Source organism: Marmota flaviventris, chromosome 9 (genome assembly GCF_047511675.1).
Source record: "Marmota flaviventris isolate mMarFla1 chromosome 9, mMarFla1.hap1, whole genome shotgun sequence".
NCBI lineage: Eukaryota > Metazoa > Chordata > Mammalia > Rodentia > Sciuridae > Marmota > Marmota flaviventris.
Genome location: NC_092506.1, coordinates 58,622,466 through 58,647,874, shown reverse-complemented (window position 1 = coordinate 58,647,874; position 25,409 = coordinate 58,622,466). Strand labels below are relative to the sequence as shown.

Genomic DNA, 25,409 nt, shown 5'->3' with positions numbered 1-25,409 from the left:
ATGATGAATTCCAATAGCTCTTTGGGGTTCTTGCCTACAACATTCATTTTGGTTGGCATCCCAGGCCTGGAGGCCGAGCACTTCTGGATATCCATTCCTTTCTGCCTGATGTACGTCATCATCTTCCTTGGAAATGGCACCATTCTTCATGTCATCAGAACAGATGCTTCCCTACATCAGCCCATGTATCTCTTTCTTGCCATGTTAGCACTAGCTGAGGTTGGTGTCTCTGTATCCACCCTGCCTACAGTGCTAGGTATATTCCTTTTTAGCACCACTGAGATTAGTTTTGAAGCATGCCTTTTCCAGATGTTCTCCATCCATTCTTTCTCCATTATGGAGTCAGCTGTGCTGCTGGCCATGTCTGTAGACCGCTTCGTGGCCATCTATAGCCCACTGCGCTATACCACTATTCTGACACTGCCTCGTATCTTTGGCACAGGAGTTATTATTGGACTGAAGAGCATTGTGCTCATGGCTCCATTGCCCATGCTTTTATGGAGGCTGCCTTTCTGTGGCCATAATGCTCTCTCTCATTCCTTTTGCCTCCACCCTAACCTTATCCATCTACCTTGTGGGGACATTTCTATCAACAATATCTATGGACTTTTCATTGTTACCTCCACTTTTGGGCTGGATTCATTGCTCATAGTAATCTCATATGGGCTCATACTTCACACTGTATTGGGTATTGCCACTGGAGAAGGGCGGAAGAAGGCACTCAGCACATGTGGTTCACATGTTTGCGCTGTATTAGCTTATTATATACCTATGATTGGCTTGTCTATGGTGCATCGCTTTGGAAAGCATATATCTCCTCTGCTGCAAACCATGATGGCTAATGCTTACCTTTTCTTCCCACCTGTTGTCAACCCCATTGTCTATAGTATTAAAACCAAGGAGATTCATCGTGGCATTATCAGAATGCTAGCAAAGAAGAGATCCAGAGTTTAATCAAAGGCCAAATTAAAAACGGAGTTTTATTGTTTGGTTTTCTATAGTTACCTTATGTGGTTGTAACTGGGATTGCCTTAAAACATAGTGTCTAACAGGAGGCTTTCATAGTCTGGCAGTGAACTGGAATGGAAATGCAAGTAGGCACAGAATATGCATAATTAAACAGTTGGAAAACTAATAATATTTTTAAAAAGATCATGTGACATGAAGTTTTCCATTACCTCACATACTTGAATCAGGATTGCAAAAAAAGATTGTTTATGAGAACACATTCAGAAAGTGTCCTGAGAAATCTGTTGAGTCCTCTGTACCTGGGAGAGAGGAAGTAAGTGTGTTGCATTCTCTTGAGCTATTGGCCCTTTGATTCCATAGCAAGGGAACACCAGAGCTAGCTCAAAGGAGGCTTCCCCTACATGCTTTAATGTGGCATTTACCCTACTTCACCAAGGTCGCACACTGGGAGAGACCAAAAATTACTAATCTTGTATGTTGTGCAAAATTCTGACGTTATCCCCCAAGATGGCAGAAACTTTCAAGTAAACATCCTCTTTGAAGACATTGATAATTTTTGTTTGGCTGGATATTCCTTTTCAGACCCTTGAAATAATATGAAGAGCTTATACTTATATTTTTCAGAGAAAGAGATTAAGATCTTTGAGATGCAAATATATACTGGGTACTTTATATTTATTATTAAATATGAACATTATCAACAAACCTGAGGTAGGAAATGACTAAAATATTACAAAATGATATAGTTATTATTCTTCAGATGAAAAGCTGATGTTTAGATATAATAAGCATCTTATTAAACCTACATATCTATGAGTTAGAATCTCCTTGACCTTATTAGTAGTCAGCCAAGTAGAATTTACAGAACACAATCAATGCATCAGACATGATCCAGGCCCTAAAGGTAAAGCAGTAATAAAGAGACAAGGCACCTTGTATTACAAAGCGTAGAAAGGAATTTACCCACTACTACGTTCAACATCTTTGTTATATTTTATGCTTCCTATGAAAAAATGTTTAGAATCAATTTTATGCAGACATTTGAATGCCCCATATATAAATAACACAAATAAAAAAGCTTTTGATTATGAATTTTAAATATTTTAAATGGTTCTGTTTTACATTGCAAGGATGGCAAAAATTGGCAAAGACTTCTTGTAAAAGTTAATTCTGTGAATTTGTCTCCAGGTTTTCCTTTACCAGTTTTCCTAGATTCTGACCTGGGGATCCGCAATTGCCTAAAACTAACCACCAGTGGCAAAGTTCTGCAGAAGACAATGATATTGAATTATCAAGGAAAATCAAGCAGGTAAACCCTGGCAATCCTATAGATAGTCAGAGGATTGAGAGAATGATTCTGAGAAGAGGGATGAAAAGGGGGAGTATCTTTATAGAATCCGAAGACATCCCATATCTAAAGATGTGCAGAATAGGTGATGGCACCAGGTTGTTAAATGGCTTGGCATAAAACGAACATCTTAGCAAGTCATTTTTGTTTCTAAAGATTGTGTTGGGAATCTTTAGGCTTCTTAAATATGATTGCTCCTACATTTGAGCCTGTTGCAAATGTTGACTCTAAATCTCATCCTTAGATGTTTGTCAGATCACGATCAATTTAGTGTAAACCTTTCAATCCCATCATAGAATGGATTTGCACATATCCACAATCTCCATTTTTTTTCTAACTTTTATTGTTCCATTGTCCTGAAATCCAGGCTTCTGTCAATGTCAGATTCAGACAGGGAGAATTTTGGAAAACCATATGCTGAAAACAGTCTAGAAATCAGTTAGTGTCTATGACATTGAATTCAACAGAATTCAATATGACTTTATGGAAAAATATCAGTTTGGGCTCCTTTTCTGCCCTTATAATTACTACCCTAATTTATAATCTAGACCTTTTGAAACTATGTTTGATCTTTTTTATCTTTTCAACAGGACAAAATTATCCACCTTTATATTTAAGTATGTAGGAAAATAAATTAAGAATTTGGACACTTTAAAATGTAGGAAGGTTATAGGTTATTTCCACACTTATCAAGAGAATATTATTGTGTCAAGCCAATCATCCTGCCCACAATTAGAAAACTTAGAGAAATACTTTCAAATAACTTCAAAGAACATCAACGATGAGTGCATAAAGGCCAAGATTCCAAAGAAGGGAAGCCTAAAGAATTGAGCCTGGAAGTTTTTGTTATTTTTCCCTTTAAGGAATTTATCCATTCAAAAGTAAAAGCTGACAAAATGAAAACAGCTGATAACAATCTCAAAGGGATGATATGCAAAGGACAATTTGTAAAACTAAAAGTTAATTAGATGAATCCAGAATGATTCATTTTATTATAGATTTTATTATAGTTTTCCAAGTAATGAAACTGACAAAAAAAAATCAACATTTTAAAAACTTTGGAAAACATTATTAAAATTTCTATCTAATTAACAATTCCAATAAGCAATTACATAACAAATACTCTTTTCACTTTTTTCATTTTTCCTTCCACATTTTTATTTGTTCATTATAATTGTACATAATGATATAAAACACTCTTTCTAAATGCATAAGAAACACTTCCCAAAATAAACCATCAGGACATAGTAGTATTTTATACCTTGACTGGGATTGAGGTCAGAAGATGTGATGTATTTATTTTGTGAATACTTAATGAGCAATTTACATATAAAATGAATACATTTACCTATGATTATTATATGCCAATAAAAATGTGTAATGTGTATTAAAAAGAATGGTGTGCAACATTTTTAAAGTGTAAATACCATTTGTCTGTGTGGTGGTGATGGGTGAATATTTGCATCTGCACATTGATTTTCATAAATTCTCCAGTTCTGAGTCCCACTTGGTTAACCTCTCTGAGTTAGGTTCCAGATGCCTCAAATGAAACTTTCTGAGTTAACAGAGTTAAGTTCTTGTTCACTTGTTTCTTTGTTGTCAACAATGTTTCATATCACTAATCTTTATAGTTCCAAGTTATTAATAATTTCTTTCACTCTTTGTGAATAAAGAATTTAACATGCCTTTAAATGTTATTTAATTTTGTAGCTTCTATTTTTCTTATTAATGATTAATTTTATATCTGCATTTTATAAAATATTGACAAGTTTACACATTCAAAAGACTCAAATTTTAAAAACATAGAGTGTATGTATATATATTTAAAATATTCACTTTTAGTCTATATTTTATTCATTTTCGCTTCTCTCTCCAGACACACACAAAATTTGGTTTATTATATTTCCTTTTAGGGAAAAAATCATGCATAAATAAGAAATTATGTGAATTTATACTTTTTTTCTATTGAAAATTGTGTGCTGCCCTCTACTTAAATTTTAACATATATATCTATATCTTTGAGGTCACTCATAAACAACATTTTCATATCTAAATATTTTATTTTGCAAATTCTGGCATACTATATGTTCCCACAATTTATTTACCAATATCCAGTTAATGAATATGTAAATTGTTTCCATTTTATACTCTTACAAATAACATTATATTGAAAAATCTTGTCTGTAAATATGCCAGTTTGCACCTATATATTTAAAAATACAATTGTAAACTCAATTTCTAGAGATGGAATTTCTGAGTAAAGAATTGTGTACTTACATAACTCTGACACAATTTTGATACAAATTTTGGTTACAAAGTTTGTACAACTTTGGTAAAATATTTTCAATGTCCTCTATAAAATTCACTTATTTATTTGCCCATGGATGTGTTTGAATATTCTTGGATTTTGCTAAGATGATGAATAAAAAGCTGTATCTCAATTTCATTAAAATATTTACAGTTTTTTTCTGCATATAAACTAGATGAACATTATTTTTATTGTTCAAATATGCATTAGAGACAAATCTCTTATATGTCTCATTCTTCTTCATTTTCAAAAATTATAATACTATCAGTTGTACCAATTTTACCAATATTCCTTTTACTGATAAATATACTTTATCACTTTGTCAGTTTTAAATTGTGTCTTTTGATCCTCAACCACTATAAGTAAAATAATCAAATACTTTATAATAACTTCCAAAATCTTTACTCTCAATTTGTATTGGTTGTTTAATTTCTTCATTTTCAGGGTTTATAACAATTTTTTGCTCTGCAATCACAATCTCCCTTCCGACAAAGCAGTAGTGGTTTAGAGGTGGAGCTTCTCCAAAACACAAAGGCAAGCCATATTTGAAGGAAGCACCCTGGACCTTCCTTAATAAAACACAAAACACACCTAAATAAACACCTGCTGGTTCTTATTGACTATGGAGAACACAGTCTCAATAAATACACATGTAAAGTCCTAGGTCCATTGTCTCTAGATAACACCACAGTCACTTCTGGCCTGAGCAGAGATCCAGTCTTTCCTGGGGAAGAAGTTCAATGCATGACACAGCTGCTCCCTGTAGATCACTGGAAAAGGAAATTCCATTTGTCTCTGCGATTTGAGAATCTACCACATCAACTCTGAGATTGGTCATATTCATGCCATGACAATATCAAAGGGCAGCTCTGCTCCAACTTTGAACAATCCCTCTCAAACCAGATAAGGCACAGCAGTAAGCAGGAAGGCACTAATGATTGCTGAGACAACATCTGCTAGGATAGGAGTTAGGCTGTTTCCATGTACCTCACAAGATGTTTAGATTTCCATGTGTCTGTCAGCTCATTTGTGGTACATATAGATCAAGCAAAGAACTTTATTCATGGTTTTACATATTGTTACTATTAATTTTATTTCCTTGAACTATATGTCTGTATATTTATTGAAGTCAAGAGATTTTACTCCTTGCCTTTACATTTTTATAATAATTTTTAAATGTTTTTAATTTAGGATGTGTCTTTAGAGGGGAGACAGCATATGAAAGTTTTAACACTTCAAGTTTAAGTTTGAATGAGTATTTTTTTAAGTAAACTGAAAACAAATTTTTCGTCCTTGACAACAATACTCTTAAGAAACATAGTCAACCCTTCCCTAAAGGGCACAGATCTTGGAATTTACTTTCCAACCATTTCCCCATATTAACCAACCCAGGCTGGAGAGTTTCTGAGAGCTAATTTCCAGAAGAACCTTTCTTTTTTCTTTTTTAATTTTTTATTGTTGGCTTTTCAAAACATTACATAGTTCTTGATATATCATATTTCACACTTTGATTCAAGTGGGTTATGAGCTCCCATTTTTACCCCATATACAGATTGCAGAATCACATCAGTTACACATCCATTGATTTACATATTGCCATACTAGTGTCTGTTGTGTTCTGCTGCCTTTCCTATCCTCTACTATCCCCCCTCCCCTCCCCTCCCCTCCCCTCTTCTCTCTCTGCCCCCTCTACTGACATTCATTTGTCCCCCTTGTATTATTTTTCCCTTTCCCCTCCAGAAGAACCTTTCAACCACATCACATTCTCTCAAGGTTTGGAACCTGACTATAATAAGGTTTTCTGCTTGTTTTAGTGAAAATGAATGATTGGCCTCCTGGTTCTCTCCCTTAGGGCCTTAGGTCTCAGAGCACAAGTTTTACACTCTTATAAGATCCTGGCACAAGTCTCCTCACTCATATCCTGCATTCCAAGCTGCGATGTTCAGGAACATATAATCACACTCAACCACAGGGCAGAGAATAGAAACCAAAGAGCATTGAGAAACAAACAAACAGAGAACACTCAGGTAAGGCTGGACTACTCCAGTGATGGTTAGCAATAAAAGTAAGAGGAGGGGATGAGCGAGAGGAGGGGATGCTCTGTAGAGACAAGGGGAAGAATTAAATAGACTCATTTCAGAAACATCCTAAGAGGAGGTAGACTAGAGTAAGGAGATAGGACAGGTAGGAAACATGAAGCATTTCATGCAGAGGTTGTCACTATGCTCCCACTGAGTACAAAGTGGAACTCTGATGTCTTTATCCCTTGTTATCTCAAACCTGTGGCCATCAAAGCTGAAGTAGTCTCAGTGCACAAGAGTCTTCCTCTCTGTCCTGCAAATGGTTCATCAAATGTCTCAGAAAGAGGTGACTTTAAGGAAATATGGGAAACCGTGAATGAAGAATGAACAAAAGCTGGATTGAAATTAGTCAGGGGCTTACAAATTACTTTGCCCCACAGTAAGGGTTTGTGAGTTTAGAGCTGACATGAAATTAAGGAAATAGTTTCCTTAATACTTCCCAGCTACTGAGTCCAGATCTTACTGTACAAGGACAACTGATAGAAAGAAGCATGGCTAGGAGAAACTAAAGATTAAGTACAATTCAGAAGTCCTCACCACCTGCTTGGAAATTCCCTAAAAATTTCGCTTATCTAAAGAATTACTTAAGAAAGTAGAAATAATTGCCTTGCAGAAAAGTAAATGTATTACCAGGTTTTCACTGGTATTAAGCCTTACCCTTCCCTTCCTCACCTCCCTCCCTTCGTTCCTCCTTTCCTCCTTTCTTACCTCATCCCTCCTTTCTCCACTCCTTCCCATCTTCTCTTTTTTGTATCCTTTGTTTTTCCTAACACTTATTCAGTAATTTTAAATCTGTTCTGAGTTCAAAAATACAAAGTATAAACCTTTAAATGTTCTCCAACAGACTTTGGAATCACGCGTCTATCTCACTTCCTATCTGATCTCAACCCTATCACCTGACATGTGCACATGAATGCTCACACAAATGCACATAGTTATGAATGCACACACTCATACATTTGTCACCTGCTTGTCTTCAGAGAGTTTTTGTACCCCTAATTCTATCCTGTTTTTACCTGCCCAGATTCCCTTTCCAACCAAAAAAAAAAAAAAAAGTGATGATGTCTCTCTCTGGCTTAAAGCTCTGTGAATACTCTATCCTCCCCCTCTGGAGCCCTCAGTTCTCACTACTTCCTGTCTTGATTCCCACCACACCTTCAGTCAGGCCCACTTGAGACAGCTAAGGAAGTTGCCATTTCCTGTGTATGTCAATACATCACCTTGTCTCCCATCTTATCACTTTCTCCACCCTTTTAAAACTGCAAAACAGCTGGTAGATCCTTTCTTCCATCAAGAATTCCTGGCTCTTAAAAAAAATAAATACATATTTTCATCAGCACTACACATGTTTTATTATTTAATATGAAAGACAGCCATTATGCAATTATTAAGTGAAGTGAATTAAAATAAGAAAAGTTCTAGAACATTGCACAGCACCAAGGAAACTGGGCAAACATTGTTGCTGCCATCACCATTCATCTCTCTACTCTCTGTCATTCAGTGATAAGCATGTCACATGGACGGTCTCAGTTATGTTCAACTACAGCATGATGAGATATTTTACTTGAGAGAGAATATTGCAAGATTTTAATATAAATTTTATTGTGTACATTTAAGGTATACAACATGATGTTATGGGGAAAAGTGTGTGTAGTAGAATGGTTACTGTAGTGAAGCAAGTGAACATATCCATCATCTCACACAGCTACCCATTCTTTCTTTTTTATTGTTTCTTTTTTAGTTGTATATAACATTAGAAATCATTTTTACACAATTAAGAAAGCATGGGATATGATTTAGTCAAATTCATTCTTTTTGTTATTGTTTGTGAAGCTTAAAATACCGAAGCTCAAAAAAAAATATTTAGAAATCTTGATGTCAGCTTACAAGAATCCTTTCAATATGGCAATTTACTCAGTGCTTTTTAATTCCATTTAAGACCTTAGTTTGTTGGCTCATAATCATTATTCTCTCAAAATGAAGTATAATTTAATTCCCTATTAATATTTATATTAACCAAACTAAAAATAAATAAAATAAAAAACCCACAGTTTAAGAACTAGGGGAAGTATCATATATGTGAAGAAAAGATGTGTGGCTACCATCTAGGAAAAAAAAATTAAGAAGACATAGGGGCCAAACTGTGGCCAAAAGTGCCTGTGAGAGCACGGGAATGCAGTCACTAATTGAAGGGCTAAAATGTCTGGACCACGTAGCCCCACTTGATCCCCGTGCAGCTGCCATTTCCTGGCTGCAGACACATTTTCCTCCTGCACAGCATTTGGATGGGCAGCACCACAAATTGTCTCAGGTTTTTCTTTACTTTATGCTTCTACAACTATTTACCTGATTAAATATATTTATTTGGAATATCTGATAAATTGTTAACTTTTCAGGTATATTAATCAAGATCATTAGTACTCAGTGCTAGGAGATTTTTATAAACTTTTGCTTTTGCCTCTTGTCTTTTGATGTTGTTATTGCTGTTCAAGTACTGGGGATTAAACTCAGGGCTATCCCTAGCCCTAGCTACATTCCCAGCTCCTTTTATTTCTATTTTCAGACAGAGTCTTGCTAAATTTCCAGGCTATTCTCTAACTTGCAATCCTCCTACCTCAAATTACTGGGATTACAATCATGCACCACCACACCTAGTTTATGGCCTCTTGTCTTTTGATTTACAGTTTAAATCTCAGAGGACATTCCAATTCTTGTTGTTTATTATTTGATCAGTGATTCTCACTAGTCTCTATAACCTCACTACAATTTTTGCTTTCATATTACATTTCAGTTCTCAATGTTCACCTATAGTTCTTTTTACCTGATCATATTTATTAGAAGCTTCCAAATTATATTGACTCCACCAAATAATTTCTAGAAGTTTCAATATTTTTATTTTTCTAATTTAAAAATTTATTTTATCTTTATTTTCTTCCTCCCATTTCTCCCAATTTCTTAAATTCTTAAGAGATTTTTCCCAGGATTATAGTTTGACACTTAGAAACTCATCAGGGGGGACATGGTTAGAATGCGTGGATTGTAGGAACATACTAGGTACTGTTTATTTCTTATAACATATTCTGAGCTTTTATTCCCAGAACACTTCAAAGATTAATAATGGTTCAGTCATTATATTTTTTCATTAAAAAATTGTCTTGAGCAACTAATAAAAAAGAAAAAAGAAATTATCATACACAAAAAATAAAAATAAAAACTCAAAAAAAATTAATAAATACCAAAAAATAAAAAATAAAGTCTGCATTCGCCCATAGGGGGCAGTTTAACCTGATTTGAGAACACAGTCTACAAAAACTACAAAATCTCTCCATTTTTCCCCCCTTTAATTTATCCCTCAGACCACTAATTTGGCTTCTTTTCCCATTATTCTACTGAACTCTTCCTCCAAAATGTTACTGGTGATATTCTTGTCCCTAAACTAACTAGACTCTTTTCAGTACTGATTTTATTGAATATCTGAGTAGCTCTAAACTGTGGTAGATATTCCCTTTAATTAATCGGCTTTTGATTTTTATTTTCTCTGTTTTCCTCCCTTATCTTTAGACAGTCCTCTACAATTGCCTTTAATTTTTCTTCTACTTACCTGCTAAATTGCTCATTTTCTCATAAATCTGCCTTAGGACTCCTTCTTTTGTCATACTGAATTCTTGCTTAAATTTTGATGTTAACTTTAGCTTCTCTATTACCTGAAATTACATTAACCCCTAGCAGACTTCTTCTCTCTGTCCTATGGGGCCTTCTATGAATCTGGTGGTAGTTTCTCTTGAGTAGCTTCTATGAAGAACAGACTCAACTTGCACAAACCAACCCTGTTCTCTTTCCTTGGAGTCTCCTCCTGCTCTAGTGCTCAAAAAAAAAAAAAAAAAAAATTCTTACTTTAATCTACTTGTGTTCAACATGGGCATCACTTTGATATTTACCCTTTAAAACTATTTCTATTCAAGTAAATAATATAAATCAGTAAAATTTTATTTTTCTGTATGCCAAGTAAAATGTGGGTTGTTCATAGACTTGATTGAAAGTTATTTAAACTATTAATAAAACAAATTTCCATAATTCAAAACATTTATGCAGGTACATATGTACATATGTACAAGAGTCATTGGGATGTAATGACATATATATATATATATATATATATATATATATATATATATATATATATGCAAACCATATATATATATGGTTTGCAGGAAGCATGAAGCTAAACCTCAGTGCGTAGCAAGGAGTATGAAAATTGAAAACATGAATTTACCTGAAATAAAAAGTTATAAAAAGGCATGCTTATTTGTTGTGTTTCTGGCTAGTGTATTGCTCAGTGGAGTTAGAAAAAGCAATCTTAAAAGCATGCTTGTATCCTGGATTTAATAGATAATGATTCTGTGGTGGTAGCATACTGATGAGATTCTTAATGTGGAACACACAGATTCTGGGTTCTGCATTTATCAAGAATGGGGCCTGTGACTAACACCACCCACGCTCCCTTCTACTTCATCCTCACGGGCATTCCTGGATTTGAAGCTTCCCACATATGGATCTCCATCCCCTTCTTCTGTCTCTACGCCATCTCCATCATGGGAAACACCGCCATTCTTGCTGTCATCCGTATAGAGCCGTCTCTGCGCCAGCCCATGTACCTGTTCCTCTCCATGCTGGCTCTGACTGACCTGGGCCTCACACTCACCACTTTGCCCACAGTCATGCAGCTCCTCTGGTTCAACATTCAAAAAATCAGATTTGAAGCCTGCTTTGCACAGTTATTCTTCCTCCATGGATTCTCCTTTATGGAATCTTCCATCCTGCTGGCCATGTCCTTTGACCGTTATGTGGCCATCTGCCGCCCACTCCATTATGCCTCCATCCTCACCAGTGAGGTCATTTGTAGAATTGGGTTAGCCATTATTTGCCGCTGTGTCCTGGCTGTTCTTCCCTCACTTTTCCTACTCAAGCGCCTGCCCTTCTGCCGCTCCCACCTACTCTCTCACTCCTACTGCCTCCACCAGGATATGATTCACCTGGTCTGTGCTGACATCCGAATCAACGCCTGGTATGGATTTGCCCTGGTCCTGCTCATTATTGTAATGGACCCTCTGCTCATTGTACTCTCCTATGTACTCATCTTGAAAAATGTCTTGAGCACAGCCACCCGGACTGAGCGATTTCGTGCCCTCAATAACTGTCTTTCTCACTTTCTGGCTGTTCTGGTCCTTTATGTCCCCATGGTTGGTGTATCTATGACTCACCGCTTTGCCAAACATGCCTCTCCACTGATCCATGTTATCATGGCCAATATCTACCTGCTGGCCCCACCTGTGATGAACCCTATCATTTACAGTGCAAAGACCAAGCAGATCCGTCAGGGAATTACTCGCCTCCTATTTCAGAGGAAAATGCACTAACTATTGAAGTTTAGATTTACAGGAGTCATTTTATTAGGTAACGTGGAGTCAGTAGCAAAGACCATTACCATCACAATTTTAAGTAGCATAGATGATAAAAGGAGCAGATAGTATATAAAAAGCTTCCATTGTAAATAAAAAAGATATCACTATTGCTTCACCAGAAATTATAAGAAATAGGTTTTGTTTTTGTTTTCTTTGCAGGGCTGGGGATTGAACCCAGGACTCATGCATGCCAGGCAAGTGCTCTAAGCCTGAGCTACACCCCCAACCCCAATAGTTTTTTTAAAAACTCAACTTTGCACTTCACTAATCATTTGACTTAGAGAAAAAAAATAAAATATGATTCAAAATATGAAGCCTTTCCTTCCTTCTTTGCAGTGTTAAGTATATGATAAATATAAAATTCTGCTTTATAAAATTTAAATTCTGATAACTATATAAAAATTCTCATTGAAGCTATAACATGTTCGTATCCTTATAAGTAATTTCTAAAGCAAATGTCAACGTTTAATTAACACTGGTTCTCATATAATCTCAAACTGAAATAATAATAAAAGACAACCTTCATAAATTAGGAGAGCAAACTGAAAACAGGCAAAACATTATGGATAATGGTGCTATGTGGAAATAAAAACAAATACTAATCACCAAAAGCCAAAGAGAAAATACTCTGAGAGTTTCAGAAACTGTTAAACTAATTTCCAATTCAAAGTTCACTTAAACTTAGTGGTGGAGTCAAAGATTCGGAAATGGAAACTCTTGCTTAAAGAGGATGGTAGGTACAAGAAGGAACTCCAAAAAAATCATCTCTGGAAGATTGCAAGACACTTGTCAACATTTTGTGTGAATATACAGAACCAACTCAAAATGGTGGAAAATTAGCTTTGCCTTCTACACTGGCTCAAGCTGTGCTCTCATTATGGTGGATACCCTTGATTTGTCATCATGATTTGTTAATCAATGAGTTGAAAAAGTTGTTTATAATTTTGCAAGCAGTTTCTTTATCTATAAAATCTGTACAATTATGCCTCCATAAGAAGTTTTAGTAGATATTGGATAGAAAACACACATAAACTGTCAGGTTTGCGAGAATGCTTTTGATAGAGAAACATGGAGTCAAAGGAAGGACCACCTTCATCAAAATTGTAAATACTATCAATAAAGAGTAAGGAATAAAGGGTATGAAAAAAGCTTTGCTTTAAATTAAAAAACACCCTGTTTAGAGTATAGGTTGCTCTTAGTATTATATCCTTCTTTTAATCTCATTCTGTGATATTTTTAATTGTCTCTCTGTGGATGATAGATAGATAGATAGATAGATAGATAGATAGATAGATAGATAGACAGACAGAGATAAAGGCCCCAACTTAAACAGAGATATAAATAGAGATGCATTTGGGGTTTTCCCTAGGAATGTCCACTAACCCACTCCTGCATCTGGGATATTTCCAATGTTACTGCCCTCTTCTCACCTCTTAGTCACCATATGTCCAGAATTATCAGTAACAAATTCAATCTAAAAATAAAGATGAACCTCAGAACTGCATATAGATTGAGAATCTTCCTAGGAATTTTAAGAATGACTTTATTCAGGTGTCCAGCATCTATGGAAAAACAGAATGGTGAGTCTTCCAAAGCTTATCATGGAACTACCAAATGATCTAGTAATCCTACTTCTGGGCACATATAAATCAAAATTAGGGTCTTAAAGAGACTCTGCATCATCATATTTGTGAAACCATTATTCACAATAGCCAAGATATGGGAACAACCCAAGTGTCTATTAACATATGAATACAAAAGTTTTACCTTTCAACAGTCTATAATAAATTTCAAAATGAATGTCCCCCAATATATTGAGGTATGTCTCAGAAAATGTTCTCAAGTTCAAAGGATTTTTGTAATTTGCACCAAGGCCCCAATTCAACAGCATATTCAGGGAGACCTACGGAATTGAATCTGGTCACAATGTAACACACATATATAGGATGTCCTTTCATCAGCTAGCTAAAAGATTAGTTGTAAAATTTAATTGTGACAAAAGCCACAGCAAATAGAAACCCAGTTTTGGAAATTAGATGTTTGGGCTCAGAAAGGTCAAGAGAGTTTTCATTGTTACATGGCTATTAGAAGAAACAATTGCTAGAAATCTACCTGAACTCTTTTTTCTTTTTTTTTTTTTTTTCATCTTTCAATCTTTTTATGATAAGGGAATTCATTTGTTAAATTATACAGAAATAAGAGGAACGTATATTCAGAATTGTGAAATAATATATGTAAAATAAAACCCCATAATATTACTGAGGGAGTATACATGGTCCTGACTTGTGGCAGGAGAGTTTGGGGTAGTAAACTAGAAACAATGATTCTATACAAAAGAGATGTGCATCTGAGTTGATGAGAATTCTAGCACATTGACACTAACACCTAAGCTATACTGTCCTTTTTTAATGTCTTTTTGTATTGTCCCACCTAAGCTATTCTCTTAGGGGGCTCTTCTCCAGAATGCACGTCAATTCTGGTTCCGTTCTCCTGAATCACCACATTGAGTACTGAGTATGTTCTCTGAGTTTCCATTGCAAAATAATTATAAACTTAATGGAGGATTAAGTTTGGACAGATTAATTGGTGAAGATCAGGCTTATCAGCCATTCAGATTTACCTAGTCAACATGCAGCCTGATTTCAGCAGAACAAGCAAACCCAATAAAGAAGTCTAAAATCAGGGTTGCAGGGCAAGATCCCTCAGAGCGAGAATCGGACTTTTGCCTAGCTGAAGGTTCTTAGAACTGAAAGTTCAAACTTCAGCTAAGATAATATTTTCACAAAATGGACTCATTTTCCCCCACCAGAATCAGAATTTCTTCAAAAAAAAAAAAAAAAAAGGCAGAAAGAAATAAATGTGACAATGGCCTTAATATGGCATTACTTAGGAGCAGATTCCCCTGGTTATCATGGACTTTATAGCAACAAAGTTTCGATTATAAGAGATATAACTTAATGTTCATAAAACATTATGAGGAAACTGTACAGGTTCTCTCAGAAATACCATTTTTTAGGGACACCTGTGATTTTGGTCACAGATTCTTATTACTGGACTCCTGGTACAAGTGGTCAATATTAAGAACAACTCAGATTTGAACTAGAGAAAGTAAGGCTTCAGAGGAAGCATAATGCGCAGAAAGAGTAGGAGGTAAAAAGCAGAGAGAAAGTAGGCAAATAGCAGAGGGCTATCTTTCTCCCACATTCTTCTCCCCCTTACTTTTTCAAGATGTTGTGTAACTATTTTAAACTGACTATATTTATAATACAGTCCAAAATGCACGCTGAATACCTGTGAAAATTTATGAGCAAATTTTTTATATCAAACTGGGAATTGTTGAGAAAGTATATAGATTTTTTTTGTTCTTTATTTTAAAAAGTATATAACAAAAATTTTATGACCACTATTCCAGACAGACGTAATTTCTTTTTATTCCAAAAATTCACTGTGTAAAGGTGGACCTAGTGAGTTAAATGAGTTGGGGGAAATAAAACATGGTGAGGAAAACATTCTTGCTGATGTTAGAGGACCTAAGTGGAGAGAGGCTGAAAACTTGACACTAGTTTCTGATTAACTGGCACAGTCCTATTAACCCATTCTACACAAAGAGCTGAGCTATGTAGAAGAAAGGATGATTTCCTATTTGACCAAGTTTTCTAGAAACCACAGACAGAAGGAGGCAGGTCCAAGCAGACCTATCTTAGATGTTTGTGGGAGGAGAGGGGTCAGGGAGGCTTCAGGTAGCATAGGAAGGCCACTGAAGGCTTAAGGGAAGAGAGGAGAAGGGAAGAGGGGACATCTAGGGACAGTGATGCCAGACAGCAAATGTTTACCTAAAAATAGAGCACGGAATTCTATTATGGTAAAACTTGTTGCCTTTACTAGAATTCCTAGGATCTGTAACCTGTGCATTATAAGATTTTCCACAGTTTACTTATGCCTCAGTTGAGGTCATTTAGTCAGCTGTGCATCCTGAGAACCTGAAGTACATAAATTCTGCATGTGGAGACCATTGGATGGTGGGTTGCTAGAAGAATCTGGCTTCTTTTATAATTGGAGGTTACATCATAGGTGTTCATCATGTCTTTCATTATTTAAACAAGGATATTTTGGGGAGTGAAAGAGAGCATTATTACTAACAATGTTGAGAAAAAAAGTGTGAATTATGAATATCTGGGGCAAACCAGAAAGTATGCTCACTTTATTTAAAGACTTGCTCCCAGGATGATCTTTCTTTATGATGGTAGGAAGGCAGTGTTCTTAAACCCTAGCTATCCCATAAAATAAAATTTTGTTTTATTTCAAGTCAAATATCACAAGGTTTCAGGCCTTTACTGTTAGCTTACCATTTTTTAGGCTTCTGCTAGAACTACTAAGAGAATGAGGTGGGGAGGTAATTTCATTATTTCTGCCCTCAAGTTGTTATATCTGCTTAGAAATGAAGGGTATATAGGTGTGCCCACACAGAGACATATATATTAATAAAATGTGAGAGGTAAAGGACTTAGGAGTAATTCCTGTGATTCAGATTCAAGCCTGTTACAATGCTTCAAATTTCTCCTTCCTATTTATCCTTAAAGTTCCTAGTGTTGTGTTTTGCCCATAGCAGAAACACAATCAAACTTTTGGATTGCAGGAGTGACTTAGATCAATTTCCCCTTGCAGGAGAATACGATGGCAATTCCCTGTTGGATTGGCTGACTCTTAATGCTGTAGATGATGGGATTGAGCACCGGTGGCACAAAGAGATAGATGCTAGACATCAGCGTGTGAACCACAGGTGAGGCATGCTTGGCAACCCGATGCATGACAGACACACCAATCATAGGCACATAGTACACAAGCACTGCACAGATGTGTGACACACATGTGTTGAGAGCCTTCCATCTTCCCTTCTCAGAAGCAATACCCAGCACTGTGTAAAGAATCAGCCCATATGAGACCACAATGAGAAGTGAGTCCAGCCCCAAAGTGGCCAGTACAATGGCCAAGCCCAGGATGGTGTTGAGCTTAGTATCAGCACAAGGCAGCTGGATCAGGTCTGAATGGAGGCAGTAGGAATGGGAGAGGATGTTAATGTGACAATAGGGCAGTTGCCTCAACAGGACTGGAAGTGGGGCCATGAGTGCTACACTCTTCAGTGTAATGCCTAAACCCATAGAGATGATGCAGGGCAGGGTCAGGATGGATGTATAGCGCAGTGGATTATAAATGGCTACAAAGCGGTCATAGCTCATGGCCAACAGGACCCCTGACTCCATGCAGGAGAAGGTGTGAATGAAAAACATCTGGGCCAGGCAGCCATCAAAGTCAACCCTGCGAGCATCAAACCAAAGAATGCCCATAACAGTAGGCAGTGTAGACAAAGAGACGCCCACCTCACTGATGGCCAACATGGAGAGGAACAGGTACATGGGCTCATGAAGGGCAGAGTCTGCCTGCACTGCTGCCATGATTAGGCTGTTTCCCACAATGGCCACCATGTACATGGTAAAGAAGGGGATGGAGAACCAGCCATGTTGGGCCTCCAGTCCTGGGATGCCAGTCAGGAAGACAGATAGGCGGTCGAGGCTCCCATTGCTCTGAGTTCCCATGTCATCGACAGCAGGTATTAGTCTTCACCTGCCATTTGAAAAAAAAAAGAAAATTAGCTCGCACAAGTTGAAGTCGTCTGCCTCAGTAGCCTACTCTAAAAGCTGAAAAATGAGATAGGAAGGGTGGGGGAAGCTGGAGTAACACACAATCTCATCTCTACTCCTGTTCTCCTGAGTTCTACATTCCTAACATGTTATATAGTAAAAGAGATATGTTAGACTGCCCAATTTTGTGGGAGATAACACAGCTTAAAAATGGGACACAAACTCAAATAACTCAGATCTGAGTCAGATCCATACTCAGCCAATCACTAGATAGGCAATTACTTTAATTTTAAAATGAAAGAAAATAGTATTATTCTCTTTATTTGAACATAAGGAAAAAATGAGAAAATTAATATACATTCAGAGTTTATATTCATTTTCACTACAGAGATGAGAGCAAACTCTGATCTAGGCTAGAGTCATCAAAAAGAATTGAGTTTGAGCTCTGCTGACATGGATCTGAGATGACAAAAACACCTAGGAAAGTGATAGTCTCCATGAGTCCCTGCTGAATCCTAGGGAGGGAAAAATGTTTCCAGTAAAATTGTAACTGCAGTTTCAAACTGTTTCAAAAGAGAAATATGGACTATGAAGGAAATTAACAATCCATCTTAAAATTATGCTAAAATACAGTGACCTTCCAGTATAAAAACAGAAAGATTATCAGAGATGTGTTCCTTTCGAAATGAGCAGATTCGACCTAGAGACCATGGAGATCAAAGACTCAGAGATAAAAGATTCCATCTGAGACCAAGAGTCAGGGAGCAATAGCTAAAAACCAATCAGGAATTGGAAGTTACATAAAATTTAAAGTAATGCAATGTGAAATAACATAATATAGCATAACACATTGAATATAATAACATAATATGATATATTAAATTTGTAAAATAAATTTTAAAATAGTAGATAGGAAGATGCAGTCACAATGAGCATGAAAGCTGAATTAACACCAATCAGTTTACTGTTTCACTCGACAGATTGGATGTAGGAATCACTGATTTTGTATCAGTTCTTTATCCTGTGGTCACATGCTGCTAATGTGAAATGGCTCAAACATCTAAATAATTGAATGATAATGCTTTGCTGGAAGGGATAAATGATTGAGAACTGGAGAGCCCATGGAATACAAAGAGCTATGACTATGGACACTAGCATAGTCATAGTCATAGTGTAACAAGAAGGACAGTCAAAGAAGCTGCACTCTTATGATAGTCACTCTTCAGATACAGCTCTGCTAAAACCCCTTGCACACTCTCTCTGGGCCTCCCTCAAAACTAGCAACTTCTCTGACAAATGAAATACACTACCATGTGCCTCTTATCCACAGATTTCTCTTGGGTCGACCTTATACATCAGTGGTTCTCAATCTTGGCTACACATTAAAATCACATGGGGAGAATGAAAAATCCCAGTGCCCAGGAAACATCTCACAAATTAAACTGGAACCTCTGGGTAAAGCATCAAATTATGAATGTTACTAAAAATTTTCTGAGATGAATTCAGTGTTGAGAACAACTCCAGACTCATTTTATGACATTCTAATCACTATAGTGACATCCTTTTAGACCACAATGAAACCTGCAAGCATTTCCTAAGTCTCCTCCACACACCTTTTATTTCAGAAAGTTTCCTCCCTAACTTCTAACTACAATTTCACATTTCCTTGTGTTTCATCATCCATCAGATTCTTCAGAACCCTAGAGCTCCTTTAAATAAATACAGATTCACTTGTAATACTCTAAGGTGGCATCCACAGCAGTAGCCTAAATTCAGGGCTATTGCTGCACTTGCTTGAAGGTGAATCAGACCAGAGCCCAATCTTGCATGCACTGTGAGAAGCTTCACCATGACATTCTTATGCTTAGTCTGAACATTCTCAATGTCTATACTCTTATTGCTTCCTGAAACCACTATCCTTGTCAGGTCTCACTGACTTATAGAGAACTTTCTTACCTTTGGGTTAAATCTATTTTCTCTGTATTATAGATACTGTTGCAAACATGGAGGCACAATAATCTTACTCAGCTATCACTTGAATTTTGCTCTTCATAGTATCTGTAATTTTCTTGCAACACTTATCTTAATTTGTAGGCATTTATTTACATGTATATTCTTTGGTTTAATGTTTGTATCCTCTACTAGATTGCAAACTTCATCGAAGAAAGAATAATGCTGACTTTTTTCCCACTACATGCCTAATAGTAACATGTGTCCAAGTGCATAGCAAATGCTTAATAAATATATAACTGGATGAATAAATAACTAAATTGATAAATATTATCTGAACGTTTCAGTCATGGTATCCTATAATCTTCCCTTCTCCATATAACCTATCCTAAATTCCTTAGCTTCTTCTTAAAGTTTCTGACTTTCCATTTCCACACCACACAAGTCCTCTTGTTAAGGTGACTAATGGATAGTAAGTGTAATAGGAATGAGCAGTGTAATATGTATCTTACTGCAAATTGACAACTGTTCCTAATACCATTTAAGCAGGAATAGTAATTTTCTCATCTGAACTTTTATATGAACTTTTCCTATTATATTAAAATGACATTTATGCCTCTTTCTTTCCTTTGAGACTGAGTTATTTTAATATCAGATTTTATATTAAAGGGCCTCATTTACCTCACCTCCATGGCTATTCCCATGTTTGTGACATAAAAACATTCTTTAAAAACCATTAACAAATAAAATGTATTATTATACTACTCAGGACATAACTGAAGCACATTCAGTTCTGAGTTCTGTACTCTAGATAAGAGTTAAACCTACTATGGCATAGGCAAAGGTAAGAGAAACTAAGACATATGGAAAGAATTGAAGGAACAAGGGACGCTTCATTTTGACAAGAAGGAATCATAGCAGAAATGAATGGGAATGGATGTGACAGGTGGTGAGTGATAGGTGGAGGTGGCCAGGAGACAGTATGGGAGTCATGTAAGGGACATTTTTCTCAGTCAAAGCTATGTGATAAAATAATAAGCTTCGGGATAATAAAGATATTCAGAGAAAGACAGGATAAACTTGAAAGGTCCTTTCAACTCTCCTCCTGCCTCAGGCCTGAGGTTCCAGACTGTCAAGTTCTCTCCTGTTCAGTGACAGAAAATCTTATCTCCAAATCTGTGTGGAAAAGACAGAGATAAGTTTCCAATGCCTGTCATCTGAAGGCGACTCTGGAAACCCTGTTTGAAAGTAGGTGGGAGACCACAAGGGCATTTGAATGCCTATTGCTTTTTCTTTTCTTTTTTTAAAATTATATATATATTTATATATATATATATATATATATATATATATATATATATATATATATATATGTTGTATATGTATATATATACACACACACACATATATGTATGTATATGTGTATATATATATATATATATAATTATTTATATATATATATATATATATATATATATATAAAAAATTTTATGGACCTTTATTTTATTCCTTTATTTACATGTGGTGCTGAGAATTAAATCCAATGTCACACATGCTAGGCAAGTGTTCCACCACTGAGCTGCAAACCCAGCCCTGCATATTCTTTTTTCTAAAAAATGAAATTTGGGGTTTTTTTGTTTGTTTGTTTTGCCTTAAACCTCTCTATCATAGGCTAAACATATTGTGGCAACTATTGAAACACACAGGCATTGACAGAAACTCACTCAAAAATATGATCAAAGAGACTGAGAAATTCATACAGGAACACAAAGAGAATTGTCAATAAAAACACACTTCTTATACACATCTGGAAAACAAAGACAGATTCAAACTCACTGGATGGGGCTTTGTGAAGCAAGCGACTGTTAGGATGCAAGAGGGCCAGAGCTTACAACCATCCACAGTGAGCCTCAGGCAGTGAGTAACCAGGGGAGGAGGCAGACTTAAGGTCTCTGAGTCAGAGTTCCCAGAGACCCGGGCCTCCAGAGTACTCTTTGCCTGAGTGTGATGCTCCATTGGTGATGGAAAAAGGAGGGGGTTTGATCTCCCCTTGGAAATAGAAAGATAAGAATGTATATGAAAATACTTCCCCTGGAAGTGTCCTCTCGCCACACACACACACACAAAAAAAATTACATTAAATTAAATTAAAAATAAAATTTAAATTTCTTTCTTATGATGAAGAATATGGAGAAAAAAAATTTCTAAGCTTCATAGATTCACATACCTACACACAATTATCCAATCTAAAATTTAAAACTGTGTGCCCAGAATCCAATGTGTAGGTTCTTGAACTTTGAGCATAAAACACAGATCTCAGGTAGATCCTAAAGCACAGAACCCAGAAGAAAAATTTTGGAGCTTAGATATCAGAGAATAGAACTTGGAGCCCAGAGAAAACCCCAGAATTTAGAGTGCATGCCCTTGGCTACCCTGATCCATTTATCCCCACTGTCCCCTACTTAATTTCCACTGCCATCCCATCTCCATTGACCCTTCACCATGTTCCGCAAGTTCAGGGTCTCTTCTATGACAGACATTCCAGGGCAGCAAAGGAACATGAAGTTCAAAGTCACAAACCTAGGTTTATGTCCTGGCTTTACTTTAGGGTTTTGAAATATTCATATTCCTCCAACTTGAACTTGGAACCTAATTTGTAAAGTATATATTTCTGTCTACAGGAGATAGAGATTCAAATGAGAAGGAAGTAATAGGCTTCTTTGTTTTTAAGTAATTGTAGCACACCTGATAATTAGTGGTAACTTACTTCTGCTGCAGGTCTCAATTTCAGATCCCCCAAATATGTTCTTTTCCCCAACATTTGTTCTTCCCATTAAATATTAAATTTAACCTCTTTTAATTTCAATTTTTCATAAGAGTAAGAGTGTACTGAGGAAAAAAATGACAGGAATTTCTCTCCCTCTTCTATCATGTGGTAGAATGTGTGTGGAGAGTCAAACAGAAGATGGACATAGAGAACTTTCTTTTCCCCTTGTGGTGCTCTGAAGTATCAGAGCAACTTGAGAAAGAAAAAAAAAAAAACAACTAACTGAAATTTTTCTCTCTAGTTTCTATGTACCTAGGTGGCAGACCTAAAATCAGAGTTTGTCTAAACTTTGATGCCTGGTAGGTTGGGATGTCAGGAATGGGAATTGGGAGGAATGGAAGGGAGTCACTTCATGGGGCAGTGACTGTGACGTGGGTGAAGATAGTTCATCAGATTCCTCCGAAGTTGTTTCTATGTTCCACTTGCATCGTCTCATAGAGATAGTAAGGTATTAAGTCTGCATTTCTCTTCACCACCAATACCATACATTTAGTTATAAAGCACTCAGTTTCTCCCAATTTTAAGTCATTCACATGTTAATTTAGGCAATCTTTAAAGTCCTTGCTCCCCAAGCTCCTCAATGAAAGACCTCCCTGTTGCAGGAAGGTCTTTCATTGAGGAGCTTTCCCAAATATTCTAGGCCAGTATTCTAGGTTAAAACTACCAGAATAAGTTAGCGAGCTTTTTAAAACTCAAATAGCTGTGTCTACTGTCCAGAATTTTTGGTTTGGGAGGTCTGAGAACAATTCTCAGAATTTGTGTGCCCAATAAAGTTCCAAGCAATGCCGATGATGCTGATCTGGGAGTTTTACTCTGAGAATCACCTTTCAAACTTTTGTTAATTATGTGTTTGTTTGTTTTTTTTTAACTCTTGCTGCCCAGCTGACATATAAGAATCTAATCACTGGGAGTTATTAGAAAGGAGAATATTATGCTTCAAAAATTTTAGTCACTCAAGGCTCTTACTAAATGCAGTTAGTCAGTAAGTTGAGTGAGGGGCCTAAGATTTTGTTTTTCTAACAAGTACCAGATATGCCAATGCTATTGTTCATTGGACTGTACTTTGAGAATTAAGTTTCTGTCTTCTGTCTAAATATTTCCTCTCAGGTGATTATATCTGTCCCTTTACGCTGTTATCTTGAACCAAGCACTCTAAATGCTCTCATCCTTCACAAGCTACTTCATAACATCCAAAATAAGCTTTACTTATTTCCATGTGAAATAGATGCTCTCCTTTACACAAGAACAGCAATTCTCCATAGCCCAAAACCTCTGTCTTTAATTTTTATTTTCTTCCTCATTCTCAATGATAGTAGAATTATTTGTGTTCAAGCCTATTTGCCCTGAAGGACTTCCATTATTCCCATATATGCTAAAAAAAAAAAAATCTCAGGGTATTTGTTGTTCTTTTTTATGCTTTTCTCTTGACATGTGTATCTGTTTATTTAACAGTATGCTATCCTCACCATTGTAATATCCTTAGCAACTAAGGATGCAAGGATTTTCAGACAGTGAATTTTCTTTTTTATATATATATATATATATATATATATATATATATATATATATATATATTAGTTTTAGATGGACGCAACACCTTTATTTTATTCTTATGTGGTGCTGAGCATTGAACCCAGTGCCTCATGCATGCTAGGCAAGTACTCTACCACTAAGCCACAACCCCAGCCACATACAGTGAATTTTCAATAAATAGTTTTCAATATATTCATCACTATATTGAGTTAGACATGTATTTATTCATTCTAAATGTAGAACTCTCAAGAGCTTGGGTCATCTTCCTCCTTGTTTTAGCATTCCAGGTTAGTAGGCATATCATAGTCCTTCCTCCAAAGGTGCTCTCTTGGGATCCTCAGCCTTCCTCAGGCCTAGGACTTATGGAAGGCCTTGAGGATCCCTCTACGGATCTCCTTGGTCTTCACACTATAGATGATGGGGTTGAGCATGGGGGGTACAAACAGGTAGACATTGGACATCATAACATGAACAACAGGCGGGGCACTTTTCCAGAAGCGGTGGATCATGGAGACTGCTATTATGGGTACATAAAAGGTCAGCACTGCACAGATATGTGACATGCAGGTGTTGAGTGCCTTCAACCGCTGCTCTTGAGATGCAATAGCCAACACAGCTCTCAAGATCAATGCATAGGAATGAAGGATGAAAACTGAGTCCACACCATAGGTGAAAATGACCACAAAGAGTCCATAGATGTTGTTAACATGGATGTCTCCACATGCCACCTTCATGAGATCTGGATGAAGGCAGTATGAGTGATGCAAAATATTGCCCTTGCAGAAAGGCAGTCGTTTCACTAGAAAGGGGAAAGGAAACAGAGTTGTGAAGCTCTTAGCAAGGATACTCAGGCCCATGGCCAAGATGCGGCTGTTGGTGAGCACAGTGGCATAACGTAGTGGATCACAAATAGCCACAAAGCGATCAAAGCTCATGGCCAACAGTATGCCCGATTCCATGAAAGAGAAAGTGTGAATGAAGAACATCTGGACCAGGCAGGCATCAAAGCCAACATAGTGGTAGTTGAAGCAGAAAGTAGCGAGCACCGTGGGAAGTGTGGAAAGGGACACTCCCAGATCATTGAGAGAGAGCATGGAGAGGAAGTAGTACATGGGCTGGTGAAGAGCAGGCTCCCAAACCACCAGAGCAAGGACACTCAGGTTGCCTATGATAGAGATCAGGTAGAGGACACAGAAAATCAGGGCAACCCAGGCTTGACCTGTCCGCATCCCAGGAATGCCTGTCAGCTGGAGCATAGCTGGCTGGAAGGGAGTGCCATTGAGGCCCAGCAT

General features: G+C 36.7%; 4 protein-coding genes across 4 annotated transcripts; 2 read left to right on the top strand and 2 right to left on the bottom strand.

Moving 5' to 3' along the window:
• On the top strand, positions 1-954 carry LOC114098325 (olfactory receptor 51J1). Its single transcript, XM_027942492.2, has one exon. It carries the CDS (start codon positions 1-3, stop codon positions 952-954), a length of 954 nt encoding a protein of 317 aa, XP_027798293.2.
• Positions 955-11,163: 10,209 nt separating this feature from the next.
• On the top strand, positions 11,164-12,123 carry Or51q1 (olfactory receptor family 51 subfamily Q member 1). The gene has a single exon (XM_027942765.2). The coding sequence runs from the start codon at positions 11,176-11,178 to the stop codon at positions 12,121-12,123; it is 948 nt and encodes a 315-aa protein (XP_027798566.2). The 5' UTR covers positions 11,164-11,175.
• A 4,688-nt stretch (positions 12,124-16,811) lies between these two features.
• Positions 16,812-17,762, bottom strand: LOC114098572 (olfactory receptor 51G1-like). Its single transcript, XM_027942816.2, has one exon. It carries the CDS (start codon positions 17,760-17,762, stop codon positions 16,812-16,814), a length of 951 nt encoding a protein of 316 aa, XP_027798617.2.
• Positions 17,763-24,470: 6,708 nt separating this feature from the next.
• On the bottom strand, positions 24,471-25,409 carry LOC114098486 (olfactory receptor 51I1). Its single transcript, XM_027942731.2, has one exon. It carries the CDS (start codon positions 25,407-25,409, stop codon positions 24,471-24,473), a length of 939 nt encoding a protein of 312 aa, XP_027798532.2.